General features: G+C 48.9%; 1 protein-coding gene across 4 annotated transcripts in view; it reads right to left on the bottom strand.

Annotated features, from left to right (window-relative positions):
• Positions 1–24,339, bottom strand: part of COL27A1 (collagen type XXVII alpha 1 chain) — a 189,185-nt gene that overhangs the window by 93,218 nt on the left and 71,628 nt on the right. For all 4 annotated transcript variants that reach the window (XM_080401112.1, XM_080401113.1, XM_080401111.1 and 1 more), the window contains 6 exons: positions 19,747–19,791; positions 18,790–18,843; positions 16,360–16,404; positions 13,956–14,009; positions 12,703–12,747; positions 1,128–1,181 (listed from right to left, as the gene is read on the bottom strand). In XM_080401112.1, coding sequence (XP_080257238.1) covers positions 1,128–1,181; positions 12,703–12,747; positions 13,956–14,009; positions 16,360–16,404; positions 18,790–18,843; positions 19,747–19,791 — 297 coding nt within the window. The remainder of the gene's footprint in view (positions 1–1,127; positions 1,182–12,702; positions 12,748–13,955; positions 14,010–16,359; positions 16,405–18,789; positions 18,844–19,746; positions 19,792–24,339) is intronic.

Raw genomic sequence — 24,339 nt, 5'->3', positions numbered from 1 at the left:
AATTAATACATCTGAGAACTTTTGCAATCCACAAGGGCATGTTTTGTGAGTAGTGGAAAACACAGCACACACCCAACTGTTTGGCACAAAGTGCTACAAGGACAGAGCAAAATAAACTTATCAGCATCCAGCTGCTTAAATGGTCTCTGTGACCATCCTCATCGAATTCCCAGGAGACACATCTCCGACTCTTAGAAAGCCAGCAGGGGTCAGGTGAAGATTGGAGAGAGGCCACGAGCTCAGGAGCCTGGAGCCTTCTCCCCGCGCAGTCGGGGCGCTGGGGCACAGGGCAGGGCAGCAGAAGCCTGGGCTATGGTGCCTGTCTCCCAGCGCTCCCAGGCACCGCAGCAGGGAATGTGGCGTTTTCTGCACCAGTATTAACAACCACTTTGGATGAGGAAAGGTACCGAGCTTGGTACTTCAGCAGCTTACTCCTACAGACGCGCGAGATGCAAACCAAGCAGTACCAGCCTGCATCACAAAATGGAATCTGGCAAAAAGGAGAGGAACACGCCTCCTTCTCTGTGTACCTCAGACCTCTACGCACCTGCCTGCATGGCCTGCTCCTCTGAGGGTTCACGTGCATCGTGTGCACTCGAGTAGCCATCTGTGGTGCCTCACGATGACATGCCCCTCTGCCTGTGGGCCCATGTCTCCCTGCTACGTTCATACAAAGCTTCACCCAGAGCACACCAGTCAACAAGGTGATCCCTGCAGCTGTCGCAGGCTTTGCACCAGGCCCTGTGGCACAGACAACACGCTCCCACCACTGCCTGCTCCTCAGGAGCAACAGCCCTACCTCTTCTCTCCTGATCTGTCTTCCAGTCATACTCTCAGGATGAGAAAGTATCTATCCAGACCAAGGTGCAAGAAAGGCCACAGGCGGAGACAGAAAGCAAATGGCAGCGTGATGACCTTGAAGTTACAGGGTGCTGAACTGAATGTAAGAATTTGCAGCATGCTTGAGCCAGGCAGGGATGTGCGTTTGTTTTTCAGGAGGGACAAAACCCAAATGCTAGCAGCCGCCACCAAACTTAAAAGCTTCTTCCCACACTAACTAGTGTGATGCAGTACAGTGTGCTGTGTGTTGCAATAGAAAGGAAGAAAGGAAAAAGCTACCAACTTACCGGGTTCCCATCGATGCCTGGAGGTCCTCGTTCCCCAAAATCACCAGGAAAACCCTGAGGAGAGGAGGCAAACACAAGTATTAGTTATTGATGCACCCCGGTGTAATGACAGTCAGCTTAAGAACTGCTCCCCCTGCGCTCGGTGCAGCACTGTGGTAGAAGTGGGTCACAAGGAAGCATGAGCCGACCAGCCTGCCTGTCCTCATCCAAACCACCCTTGTTCCACCAGCACATGTGCTCAGCGAGAAGCTCTGCAAGGCCAAAAGCTCTGATTCACTCACTGCTCTCTCCTGGGGCCAATGAAGGGTAACCAGAAGTACCGTTTACAAGGCTCAGCCGCGAGCTGCACATTAACTAACAGGAGCCTGGAGAGGAAGAATCAGTGAGGACACAGGAAGGATTTCCCTTGGCCACACTATGAGAAGTGCACAATGTTGAGGCTGCTGGATTGAGTTGTTCCCACCTTGTCTTGCAGGCTATGCCCAGCCCTCGATCAGCCATGCCTTTTCTAAGCACTCTTGTCAGCCCTGGGCACGCTCCGCACGGCAGGCAAGGCTTTTGCAGCATCGTTTTAGGAAGACAACAGGAGTATGCACAGCAGAGAGAAGGGGTGGAAATCAGCGCTGCTGTCCTCTTTTTGTTTCACCCAAGTACTCCAGTATGTCCAACAAGGAATATGCAGCCCTGAAGATTACGCTGTGTAGTTTACACATGAAATGACAATTGCACATTTGGAAGATCAGACTCTGTATTGGAAGATACGGTGCTTTCTAGCCTCTTTCAGGAAGAAATATCCTACTGATAGGATGCTTCCTTAAAAGCCAATACTTCCTTAAAAGTCAGTCCCCAATCCCTTGATGTTCTGACAGAATTCATAAACCTCACTGCAATGACTATCCTCAAAAACGGATTGTCAATCTGAATTATTTCATCCTGTCTACTAACACAATCACTTTAACAGTACTCCCTTCTCATAGGATAGCTGAATAGCATAATGCCTGTTGGAGCCCATGCAGATGCTTAATGGAGCTGATCAAAGATGCCTAGTGAATTCACTCCAATGCATTCACAACCTTCCAGCTTGCCAGAGGAACAAACGGTTCCAAGCTCATTACGGTCCACACCCCAGAGCTGTGAAAGACCATGTTTACTACATGAAAAAGTCACCACAAAAGACTTCTTCATCATCTCATTATATCCGATACAAATTTGGAAGACTTCAAACAATTATAGAAAAGGGAGTGGAGGTACTGAGCCAGAGCCAGAACATGGTGGTGCAACACGTTCTCTCTCTTACTTGTAGACGGGCCCTGCGCTCCCCCGAGCCCCCCCAGCTCCCTTCTGCAAACAAACCATCGCGCAGCTCGCTCTACCCTGTCCTCTTGTGCTCGGCCTCCCTCAGGACGCTCAGCAGCGGGGTACACAACCTCCGGCGTTAGCAAACCCTCCCAGTCACTGCAGCGGCATTGTCAAGGAGGAAGCAGTCGAGTTTAAGATGGATTGGCCTCAATTTTCCCCTGAGCTTGAACTTCGTTCAGCAAACGACTGGCAGGGAGCAGGCTGCCAGGAGCGATCAGGGACCAGCTCAAACAGCAGCAGCTTCAGGGCTTACTCTGAACTTCAGCTGCAGCAGAGGGTGCTTGGGGGAGGCTGCGACACTGAGGTAAGAGCGCTGTGACTCTCCCCTGCCTTTCCCTGCGTACCCCTTCAGATGGAGTGAGATAAAACACGACACAGCATCCACCTCCTTCGACTCCGAGTCAAAAGGGGACTCGTTCCCTGCTGGAGGAGCTCCCCGTGGACACAGCGGACGCAGAGCCTAACCCCAGGCTCTGACTCCTGGACTCGGTTGATTTGGCCAGGGTTAAAATCCTGCTTTGTTCCCCACACTGTTCTGGCTGTGGCCATCAGGATGGAAAGCTAAGGGATATATTTGCATGTAATATATATTTGCATGTAAAAGGCTTCCTAGCCAGAGCGCCTACCTCGTGCTTCAGTTCAGAGCAGGACCCTGTGAAGCAAAGCCCTAATCACCCCTGCTCCCTCTTCTGTTCATGGTGGGGCAGTCTTGGGGAGCAGGCAATGCTGCTTAGGGGAGGCTACACCAGAAGATGGGCTCCAGAGACACACCAACAAGCTGCAACTGCTAGCGGGTGAGTTACTTCTGACTCAAACACAGTAAAAGTGATTTACACCCTTCTCTGGCTCCACCAGACCACGGGACACAAAGGACAACACGACCACCTTCTGGGCTAACTGAGCTTAAGAGACAGGGATGGAGCAGACGGGGAGAGGACAGCCCTTGCGAGCCAGAAGGATGCTCTCTCTTCCTGCCTGCTCCCCTGCATACTATACGAACACTGGGCACCTTGGAAAAGCAAACCTGAGGGAAGCAAAATGCAACAGCCAACAGAAACACGCTATCTAGAAACCCATCGGTGCTGAAAACTGAAATGATCACAACAGACAGAACAGGAAAAGCCATACTGGGAAGCTCTGCAGTCAAAGATGTCATCCAAGACCTGCCTTCACCTTTGAGGGTTTACAACTCCTGGTCAACGCAACTAGGTAAAAAGATACTTGGTCAAATCTAAAGTGAGAGATGGGAGATCTGTTTAAGACAACCAAAATTTTGCCACCAACTTCAGAGCCAGCATTGCGCCTGCTTTGTACCCATCCCCTAGAGCAGTCGGTATGCACTTCTGAACGGACACAAGCTATCGCTTGCTTGCTTGGATTCAATATGTCTATTTTATAGGCACCACTGCAAACAGGAAAGTTGTCTGCCTTTTTCCAGCTGGGCACTACATCCCTCAAGCCTGTGCACATGCCAAGAAGCTGTGGTAAGCAACCACTGGAAACAGCCTTCTGCCATCTAGAGACAAAGACGTCAAATATAACAAGAAGGCAGGGGGGGCTACAATTTTCTTTAATGAAAAAAAGGGGAAAAGTAACTTTGCTACATGCTGAATCAATAAGATCAGAACAGAAATGTGTAGGAAAAACTCATTGCTCAGGGAAGAAAAAAAAAAAAAAAAGACTGCCTTGGAATATTTTGCTGTTTACAGTCAAACAACTTGCCAAGGAAAATGTGAGTGTGCATAGACTGATACTGTACTTACGCCGCTGCAGATTTCAGCCCCAGCCTTCAGCATTCCCCCAGCTGCATCCTTCCTTTCTCCGAGGGCAGAGCTGGGTGCAGAGTGACCCACGGATACCACTGAGCAGCCTGGCCCTGGGGCCGCTGAGGTGTCTTCTGTCAAGCTAAGGTCTTGCCAATGTGGGAAGGTTTTACTACTTTTAATAGTACAATTAAACTGATATTGCTGCAGCAGCATAATACCGTCTAGAGGAATGCTTCCTCCAGACTAAAAGTATTTGTTAAATTTGGTTTAAACGTCTTCCAACACAACACAAACAATGCACTCCTCTGCCAGAACAAAAGTGTCCGGATAAGTAGCTACTTAAATTCATGTTTCCCACTAATCTCTTTTTATGTCTCAGTGTCTAGTACTGACCTTGTTGCTTAAAGATAAAGATGTAGGAGATTTGAGGTGCTTGGTAATAGAGGTAACAAAAAAAAAAAATCTAGCTTTTAAACAGGCTTTCCATCAGTATATCTCCAAGTATTTAGAAAAGCAGATTACCCCTGTCTGGAAGGCAGTGACCTGAGGTCACTTGGCCAGTGCTACCCAGTAAGCAGAAGATTCAGTGATGACACCCATTCACAGCACACCGTGACTGTCCCCACAGAGCCCGGGTTTCTGCCCATCCTCAGGATGGGATGGCAAAGGGTCAGAGCGGGAGGCAACAGAGGAAACCCAGAACAGCGTGGGCTGGCATCATTGCTGCAACAGCCAGGCCCACAACAACACTCGGCACTGAAGCCCCATCGTTGCCAACACCTGATTGTCCTTAACACGCCATCTGCTCCGCTGGCATGAGCACCCCTCCCAGCCTGGGCTCACAGATCTCTGGGGTGGTGGGTGGTCCCCTGGTAGATTTTGGCCCAAGCTGTAAAACAAACCCAGAGGAGACAAATGGAAAGAGTAACTTCAATTCAGCTAACCCCAGGCATCCCAGCCCAATATTTGAGCTTGGCAACACATGTATTAAGTCTTTTGCATGTTAAACGGGACCAAAGCTAGTGACTGTGGCATTAAGGAGGATACTTCAGCATCCGTACAGTTTCCAAAGACCCAAACCAGGTTGTGAAAGCTATCCCAACACAGCCCTGTGCACAGCAGGAAACAATCAATCTTCTAAGCCCCCAATGAAAGAGCAAGCACTTTCTTTCCATGGGGTAAGCAGTAGCAGTTTAAACCACAATAACAGTTCCAGCGACCACAGTGTCCTAATTTACTAGATCTCAATGTCTGTAAAAGCTATTTTTTCCAGCGACCCTCTCCTCCTGCTTGAGCCTAAAGGATAGAGATGTTCCCCCAAACCAAAACTAGCACTATTCAACCGAAACAAGCAGCTGAGGAATTACAAGTCAACCTTGTTATTCCATTTGTTCCGTTCCCGTAAGCAACACCACCTCTCCTGTCCCGTGAAATGCTCCAGCAGCCCGAGGAGCCCAAACTGAGGGAGAACACTCGGGGCAGGAAGCGCATTTTATGGTGCTGGCGGACAGGCAGGTCGCAACTGGCAGCCCGTTACAGGAGACTTGCGAAAGAGATTGAAGAGCCCAGCGCATTCAGTCTCCTGACCTTCCCAAAGCGAGTGCAGAGGTTTTTTTGGTACAGAAAATCCATCGTTTTTCAGGGTGCAGCTGTTTTTCCAGGACGACTGGTCCCTGGAAATTATGCTCAAGAATTGGGACAGCGAGGAAAAACACCCTAGTGAAAAATATCAAGCCACACACCCTGCCCGCTCTGTGGGAGGGAGAGGACATGCTGAGAAGGACCAGGACACGGAAGGGATGGCAAAAGGCAGCAAAGCTAGGAGAAGAATGCTCAGCTAACAAGCTCTGTTGGCCAAGAGCCAGTGGGGTGCTCCTCCACAGCGGCTGAAGTCAGGTTATGACAAAACTTTTGGCTCTATCTCACAGCTGGGAAATACAGAAAAGAGATGGGGAAAAAGGGTCGGGCTGAATGGATTTCACATTGTCTGAAGGAGAAGTTCAATGAAAGAAGTGAGATGAAGCTTGAAGAGGAGTTGGAGGAAAAGCATACAAGCAGATGCTTTGCACTAAGCAAGACCCAGGTGCTCCTGTGCCCTGCTGCTCCCACCCCAAGCAGAGCTTTGCAGTGGTTGCAGTGTGTCCTCACTGCACTCGGTGAAGCCGAGGAACCACAATTAGCGAGGGAACAGAGACAGAGACGCAAACTGATTTGTCCCAGGTAACACTGAGAAGTCTGAAGCTGGACTAGTAACTAAATCTCTGTCTTTGAGATCCTACAATAGTGCCTTAATTCCTTTTCACCCACGCTCCCTGCAAAGGGCATCCTTTCATGTGCCAGGAGACTCCTGCTGAGAACAACCAGACCCAGGCAGACACTGGAACCAGCTCCTCCTGCACCAGGGGATTACATCCCCCCCCACCTCCCCTTCCTTTCTTGCTTTGCTTAAAACAAACCGAGCAGCCTGCCCTTCCTTGCTGTTGTCAGCTAAAGGGCTGCTCCTGGTCCGAGCAGACACCACTGCTCCTTGTCTCTCGTCCCAGGAAGCAGCTGTACTTGGGGAAGCAGAGACCGGCGAGATGCACCGTGTCCTTTGCCTCCCCGAGGCCTTTTCAGGTGTGCACATGTGGGTGGGTGTGTTGTATGTATACAGCATCTGATTCAGTTTAAAACACTTTCCCTGACGGAGTAAGGGAGGCAGTCTGGCAGCTGCTGCTCCGAGAAATCCTGGCGGATCTTCACGCCAACAGAATCCTTCTCCAAAAATAGGATTTTATTTTCCTGTTGGCTGAAGGTGAAGCTGCTCAATCCAACCAGCCCTCCTGTCTTGTCTGTGAAAGACTCTATTTGCCAGTTGGCTCTGGCCAGGTGTATCGCTGCCCAGGAGTCTCCCCAGGGACAGAGCTTGCAAGTCAAACAATTAAAAAAACCCCCCAAAATAATAAAAAAAAAACCACCCCCAAAAATGGTGGTGGTGAAGCAGGGCTGAGGTTGAGAGAAGGCATTCACTGGAAAAAAAAAAAAAAAGTAGGAGAATAAAATAAACAAGTGTAGCTTATGTTGGCAGTCTATGCCTCCGAGAGCATTCTTGGTGGAAAGCGCAGACGTGAGCCCCTCTGCAGGTGGGCGCGAAGGCCGGCAGGCTGGCTCGGACCCAGCGCCGGTCCCTGGCGCGGTGAGAGTCACCCTAAAGGGAGCCTGGCAAACCCCTGCTCGCTGCCTTTACTCCACACCGCTACACAAGAGCCTTTGCCTTCTTCTCAGCCTAGACCTGGGACCGTGGCAGTTTCCACCCCTGCAAAGCGGGAGATGCCGTCCCCAGCTGGATACGGGGCTGACGGTCCTGCTGCAGGGCTGCTCCCGTGCCACAGGTTTGCTTGCTGTCTCTCCAGGAGGCTTCACAGCTCCGTGACACATCCTTTCGATAAAGATTTCATGGCATTTTTAAACATAACTATCCCTCTATCTGTGGGGGCACAGCTCTCCAGGGCAGCCCATTCCACCCAAACACAAGCAAAAGTCCCCTGAAGCCCCTTCAGCCAAAAATCACGGGAGCATGGCAGTTATTCATTAAAGAAGAGGTACTGTGAAATGCTGTTACCAGTTTCCCAAACCTCAACTTGTGTGGTGCAGAAGACTCTCTCTTGGTTCACTCCAAATGCAAGGAAGGGCCTCGGCTGCATCCAAAGCACAGAAAGGACTGGAGCAAGAAGGGAGGAATTGTTTATCATCTTAGTCCCTACAGAGAGGAGCAAAATTTATTTTCTGAGCGATCTGTGGTTATGCCAGCCTTTCCAGACACATGGCAAACCATGTGCCTCCATTGTCTGTGTGGACAACAGCTGAGGCTGCGTACCTTGGCAGAGTCCCATGCACTTAACGTTCACCACTAAGTTATCTTAGCTGTACATCAAAAGGTCGGGGGAACCTGCAAAACGAAACCTTCCTAACCCAAAAGCAGCCCCGCTTTTGCTATCCGGTGTCTCCCACAAGGCAATGCCTTTTCACGCGATGCAGCAGCCCACCTATATTGGTGGGGAGTGCAGAGGTATCACGGGCACTTCTAACAATTTATCGGATGAAAAGGAAAGAATATGTTGAGACTTGGTGTTCACTGGGAAGCAGGAGTTAAGACATTAACTTTGTAAGTCAACATGGAAGACGACAGCAGACATGAAAAACAGCCTGGCAAGAAAGTGCCGCCGCATTACAAGCTGAGAGCTGGCAAGGGGGACCCCGCCTGTGGTCAGCTCATGGAAAACGGATGCCAGATTCGGCAGCTTGCCACCACGTTGATGCTCACAACAAATACTGAGGCCACGTTAGAGTGGCTGCCAGATCTCTGCTGGATCCCACAACCTCCACGCTGTGGATGACGGGCAAAGGGAAAGGAGACTTCTGGACTCACCTGTGTGCTGATCCCCAATACATAAAATCCACATGCTACCTTATAGCACCTCTTCCTTGACACCTGAGCAGTAATCCTTGGGATTTACATGCAAAGTTTCAACTACTAAACTCAAAGGAGAATCAAGCCTGTTATCCCTGTTTTGCACACAGCCAAGAACAGACAAACAAGTTGTCTGAAGCTGCATGCCACGGGGAGAAAGCAGGTCCTGTATCCTCTTCCCCCTCGTGGGCAGCCATTGAGCAATGCAGCATCTCCCCACCTTGCCCTGGCAGGCTCCAGCCACTCTCCCAGGCAGCGGTGTCAGCCTTCCCGGCCATGCACCCTGAGCACAAACCCTCCCTCTGTGCCTGCTGCTTACACAGCCTGCTCCTCCTGCCAGGCTATCCCCTCAGAGCAGCCATCGCAACACGCTGGCACTTGCCACAGGCGGTGCAACGCCCGACAGCAGAGCCTGTGTGTCAGGAGGTGTTTGCCTCCCTTCCCTGAGGTTAGCAGGTGGGCAGGAGCCCCCATCACGGCACCCGACAGCTGGTGGGACACAGCTGCGGATCGCTCACAAACATGAGCTACAGGACAAAAGAAAGAAGAGCAGCGATGAGCGCAGCTAGGCGGGCAGGGAAGCCAAAATGACGGGTTGTGGTGTTAATGACTTGTTCATGCTGCTGTTCCCTAAACCTTTCAGCCCTGGGGACGGCCTGGTCCTGTGCTGCTTGTGTAACCCCAACTGATGGACCCTTTGGGCTCGGGCTTTTCTTTCACAAGGTATTTGCAAGGTACCTGACACGGTGTGGCTCTGAGCATTCAGCTGAGCTCCAGGCATGGGACCAGCAGCACCAACAGGTTCTCGGAAAAATATAAGGAAATCTCAGCTGTGTTTGTCTAAATTATTAATAGAGCTCAGACAAACCCAAGAATTACTAAGTATGCCTTGGAACTGAACTTTGCTCCTTCCTTTCTATCTCTTTTAAAATAATACCACTAATAAAAGACATTGTAAACAAAAATCAGGCATAAGATAGCGCAGCTGGTGAAGTATCGATACTCCACAGGAAAAAAAAGATACAATCACACACCAACAACAAAGGTGAATGAAAAGAGAGCTCAAAGCTCTTCAGATACATTTCCTGAAAGTTTGCCTTTAAGCATCCTTCTCTAACAGGGCTTGAGAAGGTCTGAAAATATTACGCTCTATTTAAAGTTTAATATAACCTGCAGTGCAGACATTTCTGATTGTAGCTACCCATCTCCCACAGCGTGAGAAAATCATATTGCTTTCAGCTTTGTGCTTCTTGACCGATGCCTAGCTATAGCTCCTCTTCCTGTGGGCCAGCTCCCTCGGTGCCAGTGCATCTCCTTTCTAAGGACAAACCAGGACTGGTACTTTGCCTGTGGATGCCAAGATAGCAGGTAACAACAGCTTCTCCCATCCCTTCTCCCGCGCACAGCGCGGACCACAGCCCTGCTGCCCTCACAGCAACGACGCCTTTTTGAAATCCTTTCCCCGCCCCCGCCCCCCCCAGCCTTTCAACTGAACACCATAAAAATCCACAAAACCACCATAAAGAGCCATTCTTCTCAGCCACTGCATTGGCAAGGCTGAAGGTTTAAGCAACCGGCTGCCTTAGCTCCAGACCTCCAGCCTACCTCTAAACCAGGCAGCAGACCTGGAGATACAGACTCACTCACATCATTTCAGATTCCCTAGTGCACTGTACTTCAACCACAGCCCCCAGCCCTCTCCTCGCTCAGGAGCTCGGCAGGGCCGTACGTTAGCAATGCACTTGCTTGCTGCACGATGCAGCAGGGCGGGAGGTGGAGCCAGATGCTTCCACGACAGATTCACTATGTCCCTCACAGCTCTGCAAAACTTAACTTCCCTGGAAGGAATTCAAGATCTGACTCATGTCCAGTTCTTCTATTTTAATCGTTCCCTCTTACATCATTCTCGGAGGCCCATGGTGTCACATGCAAACTCCCCCTGCCCCCCCCACTCCTACTCTGCTGAGCACTTAATCTGTTGCTGCCTCTTACCCAAACAAAACCAGGTAGAGGAATATATTTAATACCAGCTCCTTCCCTGTTCTCCAGAGCACTCACCAGCTTGGGATGGCAGCTAGTAAGGGCTTCCAAGAGCTCTCCATTGCAATGACAACACTGAAATAGAACAGGAACAGTAGCTGCGCCAGCAAACCTAGCAGCGTGGGGATGCGAGAGACCGGAAAATCACAGCAGGCTCACTAACACTGCAAACCAGCTGGGAGACAGCACGGGCCAGGAGATAAGTGTTGGGAAGGGAACCAGGTCAGCTGGTTCCTACTTTCCGCTCTCCCAGTGACTTCCTGAATAACCCTGGACATCACTTAATCCGTTTGTTCACGCTCAGAAGTACAAATCATCAGCATTGGTCCATTCAAGATTTCTTATTAAACCAGATATCATAAGACAGGGATGGAGCCAGAACTCTCTGAAAGAGCCGAGTAGAACAAAGGTGCTCATGCACAGCCATTTAATCCCTTCTCTAGATCCCAGCCCAAATGCCTCCATGGCTGAGAGATTCCCCACCGATCTCAGGGGAGCCCCTTGTTTGTAACAGTGACCGCCAGACAAAAGCCCTTGCCTGGAAGATTGCAGATGCTAGCCAAACAACAGCTGGAACGCTTTGAGCCTCCAGCGTGCTCTGTGCAGGAACAAGGCAGAGAGCAGAAACCCTGCACCTAACGACAGTTGCTTTGTTTGTTTTACTCTGGTCAATGAGTCATCATTACATCGATGGACTCTCTGCAATTATTCATCACAGAGGTTTCTGGTGCAACCAGTGGCTTACAAAAAAATGTAAGATCTGTACAGATTTCCAGTACCACCCCCCCCCCCAAAAAAAAAAAAAAAATAATATCTGCTTGATCTCCCCCCATCCTAAGGAGAGAACAGCCAGCCAGGATGAATGTGGCACTGTCGGGATGTTTGCGTGGCTTTTACTGCAAGAACGCCAGCGAGCGGTAGGTAGATGTGGGACTCTTGAAAAGCATGTGTTTGCAAGCAGGGGTGACAAGGGGAAAGCACTGGATTTTTCTGTGTGTGGGTGAGTGGACATTTCACAAGGAGCCTGTGAGTGCAATGGTGTCAGGAGATCAAGAGAAACTCAGGCTAACATGAATGACAAGGTGCAAAGCCATGAGACACACCAGAGCATGAACATGCCTGGTTGCTGACTCCTGGAGCAAAAGACTTTAGACATTTTGTTAAAGGAGGCACACAGAATTGCTTGGAAGAAAGCTGATGTGAAAGAGGCTTTCCTTTCCCTGTTTCTTCTGCTCATTTCAGCACTTTCCTCACCTGCTTTTGTTTCGCCTTCTGCTACAGTCAGCACAAACCCCGTTCTAGGCAGCGCTCTCAGTTTGCACCTTGTATCCAGCCCTACCTGCGAACACCTCTTCCTCCTGACCCAGCTCTCCAATCTCCCTGGCCTCCTTGCTCCTCAAACACGTCTTCCCCTGACCTGTCACTGCTTTAACTCTGTACCACCACCAAGGACAAACGGGTTGCTACACAAAAGTGCACCTGCATTATACAAACCAGGATGGTACCAGGGTTGGAGACAATCACAGCAAAAAGAGGTGACGGTGATGGGACTGGTGGGAGTGCAGAGCAGTGGATGTAACAGAGCGAGTGCAGACACCTGGGGTGCTCCAGCCACGGTGGGGAATCAGCAAGTGCATTCAGGGAAAAGGCTGGCCAGAGAAAGGACAGAGGGGAGGACATTGCAGAAGAGAATCTGAGAACCGTTAAGATCCAAGGGACCATGGAGACAGTGCAAGAAAGAACAAAAATGCCTGTGAAGCGTGCGGAGCATGGAAGAAAGGAAGAGAACAGTGTGTGTCTTCAGTATTCTTACTGCTTGACAAGAGATACATGGAAAGGTTTGTTTGATCTCCCCATTTAGTTCCCATCAGAAGATATGAAGGGATCCAGCCAAAAGCCAGATGTTTTGTTTTCAGTTTCTTTCAACAAGGTCTGCATAATAGATGAGGAAAAACTTTACCGGCCTACCCATCTTGCCCCTCTTCCCAGGAACTCCAGGGATCCCCTGCAAGGAAAACACACAGAGAGAAAAATAATAGGTCTGGTTGAGAAAGCAAACAGCCAACCAACAATACAAAACAAAGCTAGAAGAGAAAGGGGAATGCAAAACAGGCTAATGACTGCGGCATTGTTCAGGAATCAGAATGTCAGCTGCGAGTGCAGAAGACAATTAACCTTCACCCACTAACTACGGCCCTCCCTGAGGACACACGCAGGCAGCGTCCACACCCAGGGCAACTGGCTGGAGCTGTGTTTAGCAGGAGCAGTCATTAAGCTACTGGTCTGGAACCGAACGAAGGCCACCGCCAAGGCACTCGCTGGAGAACTTCTGTTTGTGTTTCTTATTTAGTTATACGAGCACTAAATCAGCGACTCTAGTGCGCAGGGCAGTCCCCTCCCAGGCAGGCACATGCACACTCGCTCCCACACACTCCTGGGGCCTCTCTTGTTTCTGGAGCTTGTGTTTGAGGGAGAAAAAGCTGGAATAAAACAGTCTTCATCTTACAGCAACCTTCCTTAGGAGCTCTTGCAGTGGGAAGAAGGGGTCCTTGGATGGCTAGAGATCAGGCAGATGGGGGGACGCGGGGGAGAAGAGCGAAAAAAGCAAGGGCGGTCTTGCAAAGCTCTGAACACGTGGGTTTGGAGAAGGCACAATGAAAAGGCGGGGGGGGGGGGAAGGGAAGACACATGGAAATGGCAGCCACAGCTGCCCGTCCACAGGTCCCTCTCCTGACTGCCCAGCTCGATACGACTGGAAGGAAAGCCCACTGGCAGAAAGCCCCAGGCAATGTCCTTTCCAAGAGCTGGCTCGTTCCAGACATCTCCAGCTAGACACCCAAAATGCTGGGACACCGTGGCTGCAATGTCACTCCTGTGGGGGCAGGGAATTTCCACATACATTTCCCCCCCCTGTCCCATCCCACTAAGATCAGCTAGTAAGGGGGAGGAGGAAGGCAGATTTTTAAGCAAAGGACAATACAGAAAAACTCCTCCCCTACTCAACAGTGAGCTCTGATGGCTCTGCCTGAAGCCTAGGTTTTCCTGAGCTGAACGTCAATGTTATACAGGGACACAGGTCTTCGTGCAAGGGCAGAAAGAGGCTAACGAAGGCATGGTTAAACATTCGGCATGCTTGCCGAAGGAAAGGTTACAATGAGCTCTGAAGAACTGTACTGAAGCAACACACCAAGGTTTTCTTCGCAAAATACTCACTCGTTCTCCATCACCCCCTGGTAGCCCAAATAATCCTGGGAGACCAATATATCCCTAAAGAAAAGAGGAAATAATTAGTCAGATACATTTCTCTATTAGCTAGCAGGCAGCCTGTTTTTCCTGAGCAGCAGAGCATCCTCCAGCGCTGGTCAGTGGCAGCATGATGAAATAAACCTTGAGGCAAGTGTATATGCCCATGGACTGCATGGTGCTGGCTTCCACGATGTAGTCCAAGGGCACATACCCTCACACCAGGGATCATGAGGACTCCAGGCAGGAAGAGGCCAGCAAGAAGGAACCTTACCTGGGCTGGCTCTAAGTGTACCTGAGGGAAACGGAGCTTTGTTCAAAGTTAGCGAGAGCAACAGCAGAAGCAATCCATGAGCCTACACCTCCTTTCATCTCTCCAAGGGCTCTTTTCCTGACTTTTGCACTCATTCCAAACTGTGCTGTGAAAATGTCCTGTTGCACCGAGCCCTTTCTGCTTGTGTCACTCAGTGGTGGCACACCACAGCCCCTTCTCACCCAAGCACCAAGCGTGCCAGGCTGCCAACCACCCTGCTGCTGAGGAGGAGCAAAAACCGTTCTGCCTCGAGCCTTTCCCGGCAAACTGCTGCAACACCAAGACCTTTTGCAAACACATTGGCAGCCCAAGCAGCAAGGGCCCTGCCTCGGCAGGGAGAGGCTGAGCATGCTGCTCCAGGCTCTTCGGGTCGGTGTAGGAGGCTCAACCAGTGCGTACACACAGACCTCCGACACCCAGCTACAAAGGAGCCTCCTTCGCACCAGCGTGTCTCACACAAAACCTGCTCCTTTCAGCGGCAGGCGTCGCGTTTTCAAGGACGCGGCGTTTCCCTACCGCCTGGGGATCCTGCTCAGACAAGACATGCTGCATAAAATGCTACATTCCCCTGCCCTTGCAACAATCAAAGCCTTGTGTTTAATCCTCTTTGCTCAGCAGTTAGCACAAAGTTACCTTGTGTGTTGGTCCTTTGCAAAGGACTAATTTGTGCCAAACATGCAGAACCAAGAGGAAGTGAATTTCAGCAGGGAGCCCACTCACCGTGGCACCTCACTGTTACAAGAGCCAAGTGTTAACACTGATTTTCTCTCATCTTTCTTTCTCCATCATCACTAAATCTCCTACTGTCAACTCCACCAAACTTTTTCACCAGTCCATCGCTCCTTCTAGGGATAACACGTAGCCAGGCAACACGGCTAATGTCAAAACGATGCCTTCGCCTCCCAGATCCCGAGACAAAGCAGGCAGCTCCTGAACTACCCCCTGCAGAAGCAGCAGCAGAGGTGAGGGATGGAGAAGAGCCCACAGCTGGCTCCCTCAACCCACAACGTGCACCTTAGTGCTCAGTTCTGATGGACTGCAGCTGAACTGAAAAATGGCTTTCTCGGGTAGCTATCGATATTTCAGTCCTCAGCACTCAGGGCTGCAAAGTGGAAAGTAATTTTCAAGTCTTACATTCTGCACATCTACCACATGATAATTACGTGAAGTCCTGGTGAGGCCAGCGAGACAGATGGACCAGGGAAAACTTCACCACCTGCAGAAGCCAGGTGAGCTGCGCTATCTCAGATCTGCCTCTCTCCTGCAGGACACCGAACAGGCCATCTCCCCTCCCAGCTCAGCAGTGCAGCTAGCTACAGGGCCAGCATTTGTTTATTCCTTGCAGTTTGCCTAGTGATGAAAGCCAGCTGGTTGAATTCACTGCATATAGAGAAAGTATCACATGGTAAAGAAATGGGGGATTTTATTGGCTCTGAATCTCTTTGTGATTTTATAATTGCAGGAAAAGAACAAAATGTGATTAACTAGAGTCTCAACTGGTAAAATAAAATAAAAATAAAAATCCTTTGCAGTGAGAATGAACCCCCAGCAATTCAATTTGGTGAGCAAAACCAGGCAGAACAAAGATATTAATGTTTGTATTTGCACATGGCTTCAAGATGCTGGCTTGCTACTCTGCATAATGATATAAATCACTCCCAAACCCAGGACTATACCCAAAAGAGCTCATATTCAGCATGGTCGAAGACCGCTGAACCACACTTAGTGAAACTAAAGAGGCCTTTGGGAGATGGGGCTCACAGAAAGTTCAGACTTTGGTCTTTGGTAGGAATTTCTATGCCATTCTTTCCTGCAATGTGAGCTCTGAAGGGGTTGGCTTCGTATCATCAGCACTATTGGTGAACTTTGATCTTGGTACATATTCCATGTTTAATTTTAAATATTTAGCAGTGTTTTAATAAACAAGCAGTGCACAGTTCAAATCCCCTGAATTCAACAAATTAGAGCAACTAGTCTCAAGATTGCAAAATTCAGCATAAAGTTTCTTGAGAAGCCTTTGGTAAAAACAAGCAGAGAAAAGACAAATGAAAGGCTGCTTACCCGACTGCCCTTTGGGCCAGCTTCCCCTATGGGGCCAGGTAAACCCTACAACAGAAGGGAAAAAACAAAGACAAATGTGGACAGGCTTTAACTTAACCCAACGAGCAGTGCCAAATCCCCAGCACCGTCCCTGCGTGGTCCTGCTTTCAGGGCCAAGTCCAAGGCCTATCAACAAAGGAGAAAAAATGACAAAATGATACAAATAACAAATCTCCCATTGTTGGGGAGCTGAGGCTCTGCAGAACCTGAGACTGCTGCACATAGTGAGCCTTCCCCGGGGCTGAAGTCGAGATTTCTGATCATAAAGACCGAAAGAGCTAACGCAGCAGGGTGTACGGAGGTTGCGTTACACCTCCGATGCGACATACAGTGATGCTCTGTACCCAGCAGCTCTCGAGTCATTTTCCTGCCTAAGTGAACACACACACAACAAATGACAAATGTATTTCAATACCTGTTTAGGGAGCACAGGTGGGCCCTGATGTAGTGAGAAAGCCTCTCCAATTTCTACAGCTTAGAAAGTCACTTAGCAGTGCTGGAACTGCAATATCTCTATCCCTTTGCAGCATCAACAGCTATAGAAAGAACTGAAAATACATTCCCCATTCTACTGCTATGCCTATTGCTGCTCACTTAAAAGTACTGTGAAAAAAAAAACGTGTAAAAATGCATAATGAATTTTCATATTTATTGTCTTCTAGCAAGTTTCCAGGTCAATTTCTTTCTAGTTCCAAATGTTGTTGGGCTTTTCTGGAAAAGGGGAAGAAAAAAGAAAAAAGAAAAAAAAAAGGCTAAGCCCACATTTTCTTTAGCTGGCAGCACTGCACACTCAGCCTGGGATGTGAAAGTCAGGTTGTGCTCTTTCCTGGCTCATGCACCATCGCCAGAGATTTCAGCCGTCCGGGTGAAGTTAATTCTGCCTATGATGTGCAAATCAAAACAGAGCCAAGCTCTCTCTCCCATCGTGCGGCAGAGCCAGCACAGCTGACAGCAGTAACAAGTAGTAAAATCTCAGTAAAGTAAACAGCTCTGATGCTGGATACACACCGCATTCAGATATGCTGAAAAAAGGTGCCTTAAAGAAAAAAAAAAAAGAAGTCACTTTCCTGACCCAAACCACATTTTAAGAAAGCACTTTTGTTCTTCCTATGTCAGGCACAAATATTTCACCCTGCTTATCTGATGGGCACAACACTGCTGTGAAATGTTAAGCAGCGTTCATTAACTTTGTATGTCCAAAACAGCTTGAACTTCTCCATATTGGTCATATATTGGTCATATAACACAGATTCTTTGGTATGCAAATCTTGAAGAGCCTTTCGGAGTATGAACGGAGCATTTAGTCAGGTGTATAAAGCTCTCCTCCAGTCCTACCATCTGCACTCCCCAGTGTGCTAAGCAAGGTATCAACTGAATTTTCAGTTTTAAATGGATCATACATTATTGATAGTTTGAGGCAGGGGGATGCAGACTTGTTCTGTACGTCTAGTTCACATTGCACAGCTGCGTAAAAACACACATACAAACTCATGCCAAGTCTGAGAGACCCCTGACAGGCTGCTGGGGTCTTTGGCACCCACCTGGCCTCTCCGCCACGCACTGACAGATAGACGGGACGGAACCCAACAGTAACGTGTCCGCTTCAGAAAACCGCGACAAATTCATTTCACTCTAAAACGTTACAGGGCCAGGTCTTCTGCCCTCTAACAGATTCCATTTAGGGTTTTACAAATTCTTCCTCTTAATTTTTCTTCCTACTTTTCAGTATCTTACGTCAGTAAGACAATAAAGTATCCAATCTTAATCTCCACTCCTCCGTTCCTAAAGTCACCATTTTTCATTTTTTTCAGAATGAAAACAAAGACTTGGTTTTCTTTCATCATCTTTTCTGCAGCTGCAAGTATTATGTTCTATATATTTATGGTCCATGCATGATTTTGTATGTGTGTGTGTATATATATATGATTATGCTAGTGAAATTTACTAGTGAGAGGGCATCTAAATAATTTCTTTAGGTAATACACCTTTTACTGTCTCAGATTTCTAACTTGTTCAACATCAGATACAAAATGTGCCTAAAAGTGAAGAGAATCACCATTCTGTGATTCTGTTAGCAGCTTGCAGGTACGTTTCTCTGCTCTGCTGTTTTGGGTTTTCCTCCTCTGCCCTGTTGTTATATTGAAGCAAAAATCTGACAGATTTTGCTATAGAAATTCAGGTTTTATCTATCACAAGCATAAAATACTTTCTAACAACCTTAGTGCCCTCAGAGTTGAAAGACCATGTCGTTGATACAGCAGCTTGGGAAGGGAAGAAGGAAAATATTCAGACGTATTCTAGAGGTCTGCACTGTCTTTCGTGGGGCACGTACTCAGCTACCTGCACACCCAAATCCCTAGTCTGTGCACAGCACGATGAGATTTACTGCACCTGCCTGCCAGGATAACCTTTGGCACCTGGGCTTCCATCTGGTCCTCGTTCGCCCTTCGGAAAGAAAAAAAGAAAAGGCACAGAAGGTGAATGTCACACTTGGGAAGCCCTTTTAGCTGCTTCATTCTTTGAGCTGGGGGCTAAGGAGGGTGGAACGGATTAACCTGATGCAAATTTATAGAGAATAAGAAAATATTGCAGGTACACAGTGGAATAAATTAATGAGGGGGGAAACACATAGAAGCCAAGTCAATAGGATCCATGCATTAAGCAAGTGTCGCTATTTCTCCTCCTCCCTCCATCTGCAGTGAAAGCAGCAGATAGTTTGAAACAAGGAGGCTAAGAGAAGGTGTAAGGCTACATCTATATCTGGCATATGGAACCGTTTTACTGGTGAGGAAATTCTGCCAAAATTCTTCAGAACTAAATGGATTCATGTACAATATCCTTTAACATCATTGCTAACAGGGCCTGCTATTCATTGCCTTTTTTTTTTTTTTCTGAACTGCAAACATCAGACTTAACCAACTAAAAAGGGGGGAGAAATGGGGAGAGGGGGAATCGGCTTTGGGAGGGGAATTACATGTTAGTACTTAATATGATGTGGTTAGTTAACTCCAGACGAAATTAATGTAAAAGGAGAAATAAAGGGGGAGCAGAGTAAGCTGGTATGTCTTCCACCATGTAAACTTAACATGGCTGAGCAATAAAAATCAGAAATTAAATTTAGAAGCTCTGAGGCAGTCTCCTCCCACCAACCTGCTGATGCGCGGCCAGCCTACGCGCACAGCTGCCGGCAGTACGGGAGCTCACTGCGCATCCCCCGTGTGTCCCGGGCTGCCCCTGGAAGCAGCTGGCTGTCCACACCGAGCGGGACGTATGGCATCCAAACCAGCATCAGAGTCAGCAAATCCACCCCTCGTTAAAGGTCCACTGCTGGAAAGTGGGAAGACTCACCTGGTGTCCAGGGTGGCCTGGTGGTCCAGGGTAGCCTTTATATCCCTGTTGAAATAGGATGGAGGAGATGAATATGAAGGAAGGGGGTGGGGGGAAAGGAGTAATAAAATGTTCTGATTTTGTTTTGAATTCCTCTTTGCAGGGGGGAGTAAAGTTCTGAGGAGAAGCAGGTTTTAGGTATGGGATAGCACTGCACAATCAGGCTGTGGCAGCAGCAGCCCAGACCCGCTGGGGTCTGCCCTTGGGGGTGGTCCAGCAGGACGCTCCATGAACAGACCTGGACTTGTATCTACACTCAGATCTGTCTACTTGTAATCTACACCTTTAGCAAAGTGATCCTTAATCCTTAGGAAACCACAGGCTTGTAGGATGAAATATTGGCTTTGGGCAGGTTGGGGGACTACACAACATGAGTCACTCACATTTCAGAGTGCTCACTTTCACTTTAGAACTTGAAATACCATAGGAAACATCAAAATAACTGTTTACTGTCATGGGAAAGTTCAGTTTTGTTTTTAGCTTGAATTTGTCTAGCTTCCAGCTTTTCTAATCTAATTACTACAAGGTATGACAAGATTCAGAGTCCTTCATTATGAAGCTACCTAAACCAGGGAGCAAGCCATCTCTTAACCTGCTCTCTCTCTGCTGAATTAATTAGAATGAGTTTCTTAATCCAGCTTGTTAGCTGGCAAGTGTTGCAGGCTTCAAATCATTCTCACAGTCTTTCATAAACCTGCTTCAGTTTTTCAGGGTTTTTTTGAGATGCAGACACCGAAGCAGGACAAAGGTAGCCTGTTCCACTGCAGACTGATCAGTATGTATTTTAAGAGTTTGCTTTCTCCAGGATTTACCTAGATCTCTCTTCAAACACCGAGTCAATTCTGCAAGTGACAGGCACTTCAGATTCCCCCCCCCCCCCTTTATTATCTTGCTTCGCTTATTTGAAACAAACTTATTTCCATCAAGTGCAGTCAGAGCAGATCAGAAGATTGAGTTCAGTTACAGAGGTGACTGTTTGGCTGGGCTACTAGCAAGATTTAAAAAAAAAGGCAGAAAATTTAACTTGAAACAAATGGGAGAGAGAAAATAAACAAGAAACAATCCTTGCAAAGATACTACAGAAATAACAAAATGCTTTCAGGGTGGGTTACAACCGTGAATTGTAACTCAGCCTCCGCTACTCACCCTGTCCCCAGCCAGGGCTCCTGGCGTGCGTTGCCTGCGAAGCCCGCAGGGAGCATCCCCTGCTCTGGCAGCCGTAACCGAACCCAGGCTTGGCCGAAGGCTTGGCCTTTTGCTTCACTCACCAGATGAACCCAGGCCTGTTTCTGCTCCCAGGTCCACACCTCTGCTTAACAGCTTTTTTATTCTTCCCATGGGCTATTCTAGACCCGCAGCCTAAGCCTTCGCTGGCGGAGGTATGCAATGCGCTCAGCCATCCTGGCTACTACCCTCTCCCCTTTGCATTCCTCCTCGCTCGTTATTTCAGACATTTTGGCCTGGAAAAACATTGATTCCCTTTTCCTCAATTCTCTCCTGCTTGACCTGGCTGAGGTAGCATGCCCCACTCTTGACTGAGTTGCACCTCCAGAGAAGGCAGCGGCTGACCCGAAAGACCATTTGGCTACTGGCTGGCCCTTACTTGAACCACCCCGAAGGTCCTTTCTCCGAACGCTGCTAGTGCCTTTTGGCCAGGGGCTCCTAACTGGAAGTGCCTCAGCCGCTCCTGGAGCAGGGCTGGATGACAGGACTCCCTGCTCCTCTCCAGGAACCTGCCCCACGATATCTTCCTCTTGCCTATCCCTCTCCCTGGCTCCTCGGCAGAGGCTCAGCGTCAGCAGAAAGAAGGGAGGATGATCCACCTGGCCAGGTGTCTGGCCCGAAGGTGAAGGCACGCTGTGAAGGCCCAGACCCACCTGGCTGTGGGAGGCCCAGCACTTGGACCACCCGTGCCTGGAGCACGGACCAGCGGGGCACTGTGCAAGCGGGGGGCGCCTGTTCTGGCCCTCGCCCCACCAGAGCGCTGCCAACGGGAGCAGCCCTGGGTTCAGCATCTCCAGACATGCCCTGGGATTCAGCACAGAGCCCATGGGCTTTCCTCCTGGAGCTGCTGCCCAGCTTGTCCAGCCACAGCCTACAGCAGAACTACCTTTGTCTCCAGAGAGCTGGAGCACCTACTTCCATGGCTACAAACACTGGGCTGTCTCACTCCAGCAGCGATAAGGAAGAGGCGCCTAGCTTGGCTGCTCCAAACATTCTGCTCCGACTGGGCTCCCGCAGGACAGGTGTTTCAGGTGTTTCAAGCCTGCCACGTCCACCCAGAGCAGGTGGGTAATGACAGCCCTTTGAGCTGCTCAAAGCATGGCCTGAGCTAAAACATGCCCCAGACACTGCATTAGTAGCTCTGTAATGGTAAGTGAATGGCACTTAAGTTAAATAGGTAGACTACTACTCTTACATCCTATTAAACATCCTCCTCACTACACATAATGAGCTCTGGGAAGCTTCAAATTTGCGTTTCTTCATAGTATGCTGCAGTTATTTCTGCCTCAGGTTAATTATAGCAAGGAGAGAGCAGAAAAGGTTGTCTATGCTGAAGCTGGCTGCAACGTGGAAATATTTACCTGCTAAAATCCTCTTCAAATAGCACTAAAATGACAGGGCAGAGGCTATGAAAACAACTGCATTTGCTCTTTTATCCAAACACTTCCTGATGATTACAGGGTGCTCAAGAAAAAAGGGCTGTGATTTAGAAAGGAAATTGCACTCCAGCGAAGGATTTACTCATCTGTGATGATATTTATAATCCACTCTCTCCTAGCTAAAAAGGATCATCCTGCACTTTGAGAGGAAATGTGAAGAGCAGAGAGGCCAGCGACCGAGATCTGCAGGACAGCACGTATATTGAAGCACCGACCAGTTCCCAGCTCTGTCTTTACTCTCTGAGTGACCTTAACAAAGCTTCTTCTCTCTCACTGCTGCCGTCTTCTACAACCTTGTACTTTGCTACAACCGCTTTCTCCTGCCCAGTGTTTGAGGCTGGGAGCCGCGCCGCAATGCCCTGCTGAGGGGGGTCTGCACAGCCCCCAGCCAAAGTCCCCCTCGTAGGCGGGGGGGCAGCCTCGTCCTGCCACTGGTCCCAAACTGCTGGGCAACACCAGCCACATTCACTCTGGGTGGAGAGGGTGGGAATTACATCTAGGGGTTGAAAGGCAGTTTCATTACTTGTGGACAGGTGCAGGCAAAATGACTTTGGGGGTGCGCTGAGGTCAGACTCTCCAATCCTACGAAGAGCAAAGTTCTGCATTCCAAGGCAGCCACGCTATCCAAAACCATGTGCTACGTGGTTGTGCCTCCAGCTCACGCTGCCGAAGAAGTTTCATGGAGTGGGAAAAGTATTTTGTTTCCTCTGGTGAAACGTTTTGCCTATTTGAAAGTTTCTACATGGCGTTCTGAGATCAAAGCCCTTGGAGCTCTTTTCACAGTCCCTCCATGGTGTGAGCAGGAGGGATGCCCATTTCCAAGGTGTTGCTGTTTTCTGGTAGCCAAGATGTGCTGCCCACCTTCAGCCAGACACCAGCGTGTTTTCACTGGGAAAACGCCAGCAGGAAATCCAGATAAAAAAAGATTTTCTTCCAAACGTTTCTCCAACAACTGTAAATTCTTAATGCAGGATGCTAATAAAAGCCAGGTTACACCAAAACTACTGCCAGACTAGTGCTACTGGGAGGTGGTTTTTTCTAAGCTCCACCAAAGGAAAAATTTCAGCATCCAACTTGCTCATTACTTGAAGAAACAGAAGCATACTGCTGCCTTTGCCCTGTCCGGGGAGAGCCGAGATCAGATGCAAAGGTCATATGCTGGGCTCAGGATTGTTTGTTCAATCTCCTATTCCTTCTTGACTTTTTCCACTATAAGTCCTTGTACTCCTGACACTGCATTTTGCTGATCATAACCACAAGGTTTTATTTTATGAGCTGTTATACCAGGAGAATGGTATCCTTTGCACCCTATTTGTTAGAACTTGTTTGTGACAGCAAAAGACCGGTAATTAATCACGCTGTAGCTCCTGGCCTGCAGAGCACCCCAAGCGTGATCAGCCTTGGGAGTAGAAAAAGGAACCCAGCCCTTACTCTTGGCAATTTATTCCAATATAAAGCAGACAACAAACAATCACGGAGAGGGAGGGCTCCTTTCAGACTCCTCCACACCTCCTTTCTCTCCCCAGAGTCTTAAAGCATACCTGAGAGTGTGTTCGTGCACAGCTAACTGGCCTGAGGAACAGTGTATCTTCGACCGCCCATTGACTGATGAAGTGATTGAAACAAGATGCTAATTTTAACCGTTCAGCTTAGCTACGTCAATATTGGCTTGCTGGGAAGGGGAGTCATGCTCACTGAGCCCAGCCATCAAACAGGTCCCTGCAACGGGTCCAGCTTCCGAGAAGCCAAACCAACCTACCAACACAGCCTGGATCTGGAAGGTCTGAAATGTCCTCGGTATGTAAAAGACGTGAGTTCAAGGAATGGATTGCTGAGGTATTGCTGTGCAAACGTCAAGGTTTCCTTGGAATGTCTAAACCTGTTCTGAATC

Source organism: Falco punctatus, assembly GCF_963210335.1.
Source record: "Falco punctatus genome assembly, chromosome: 9".
Taxonomy (NCBI): domain Eukaryota; kingdom Metazoa; phylum Chordata; class Aves; order Falconiformes; family Falconidae; genus Falco; species Falco punctatus.
This window is presented reverse-complemented; position numbering and strand designations above follow the sequence as displayed.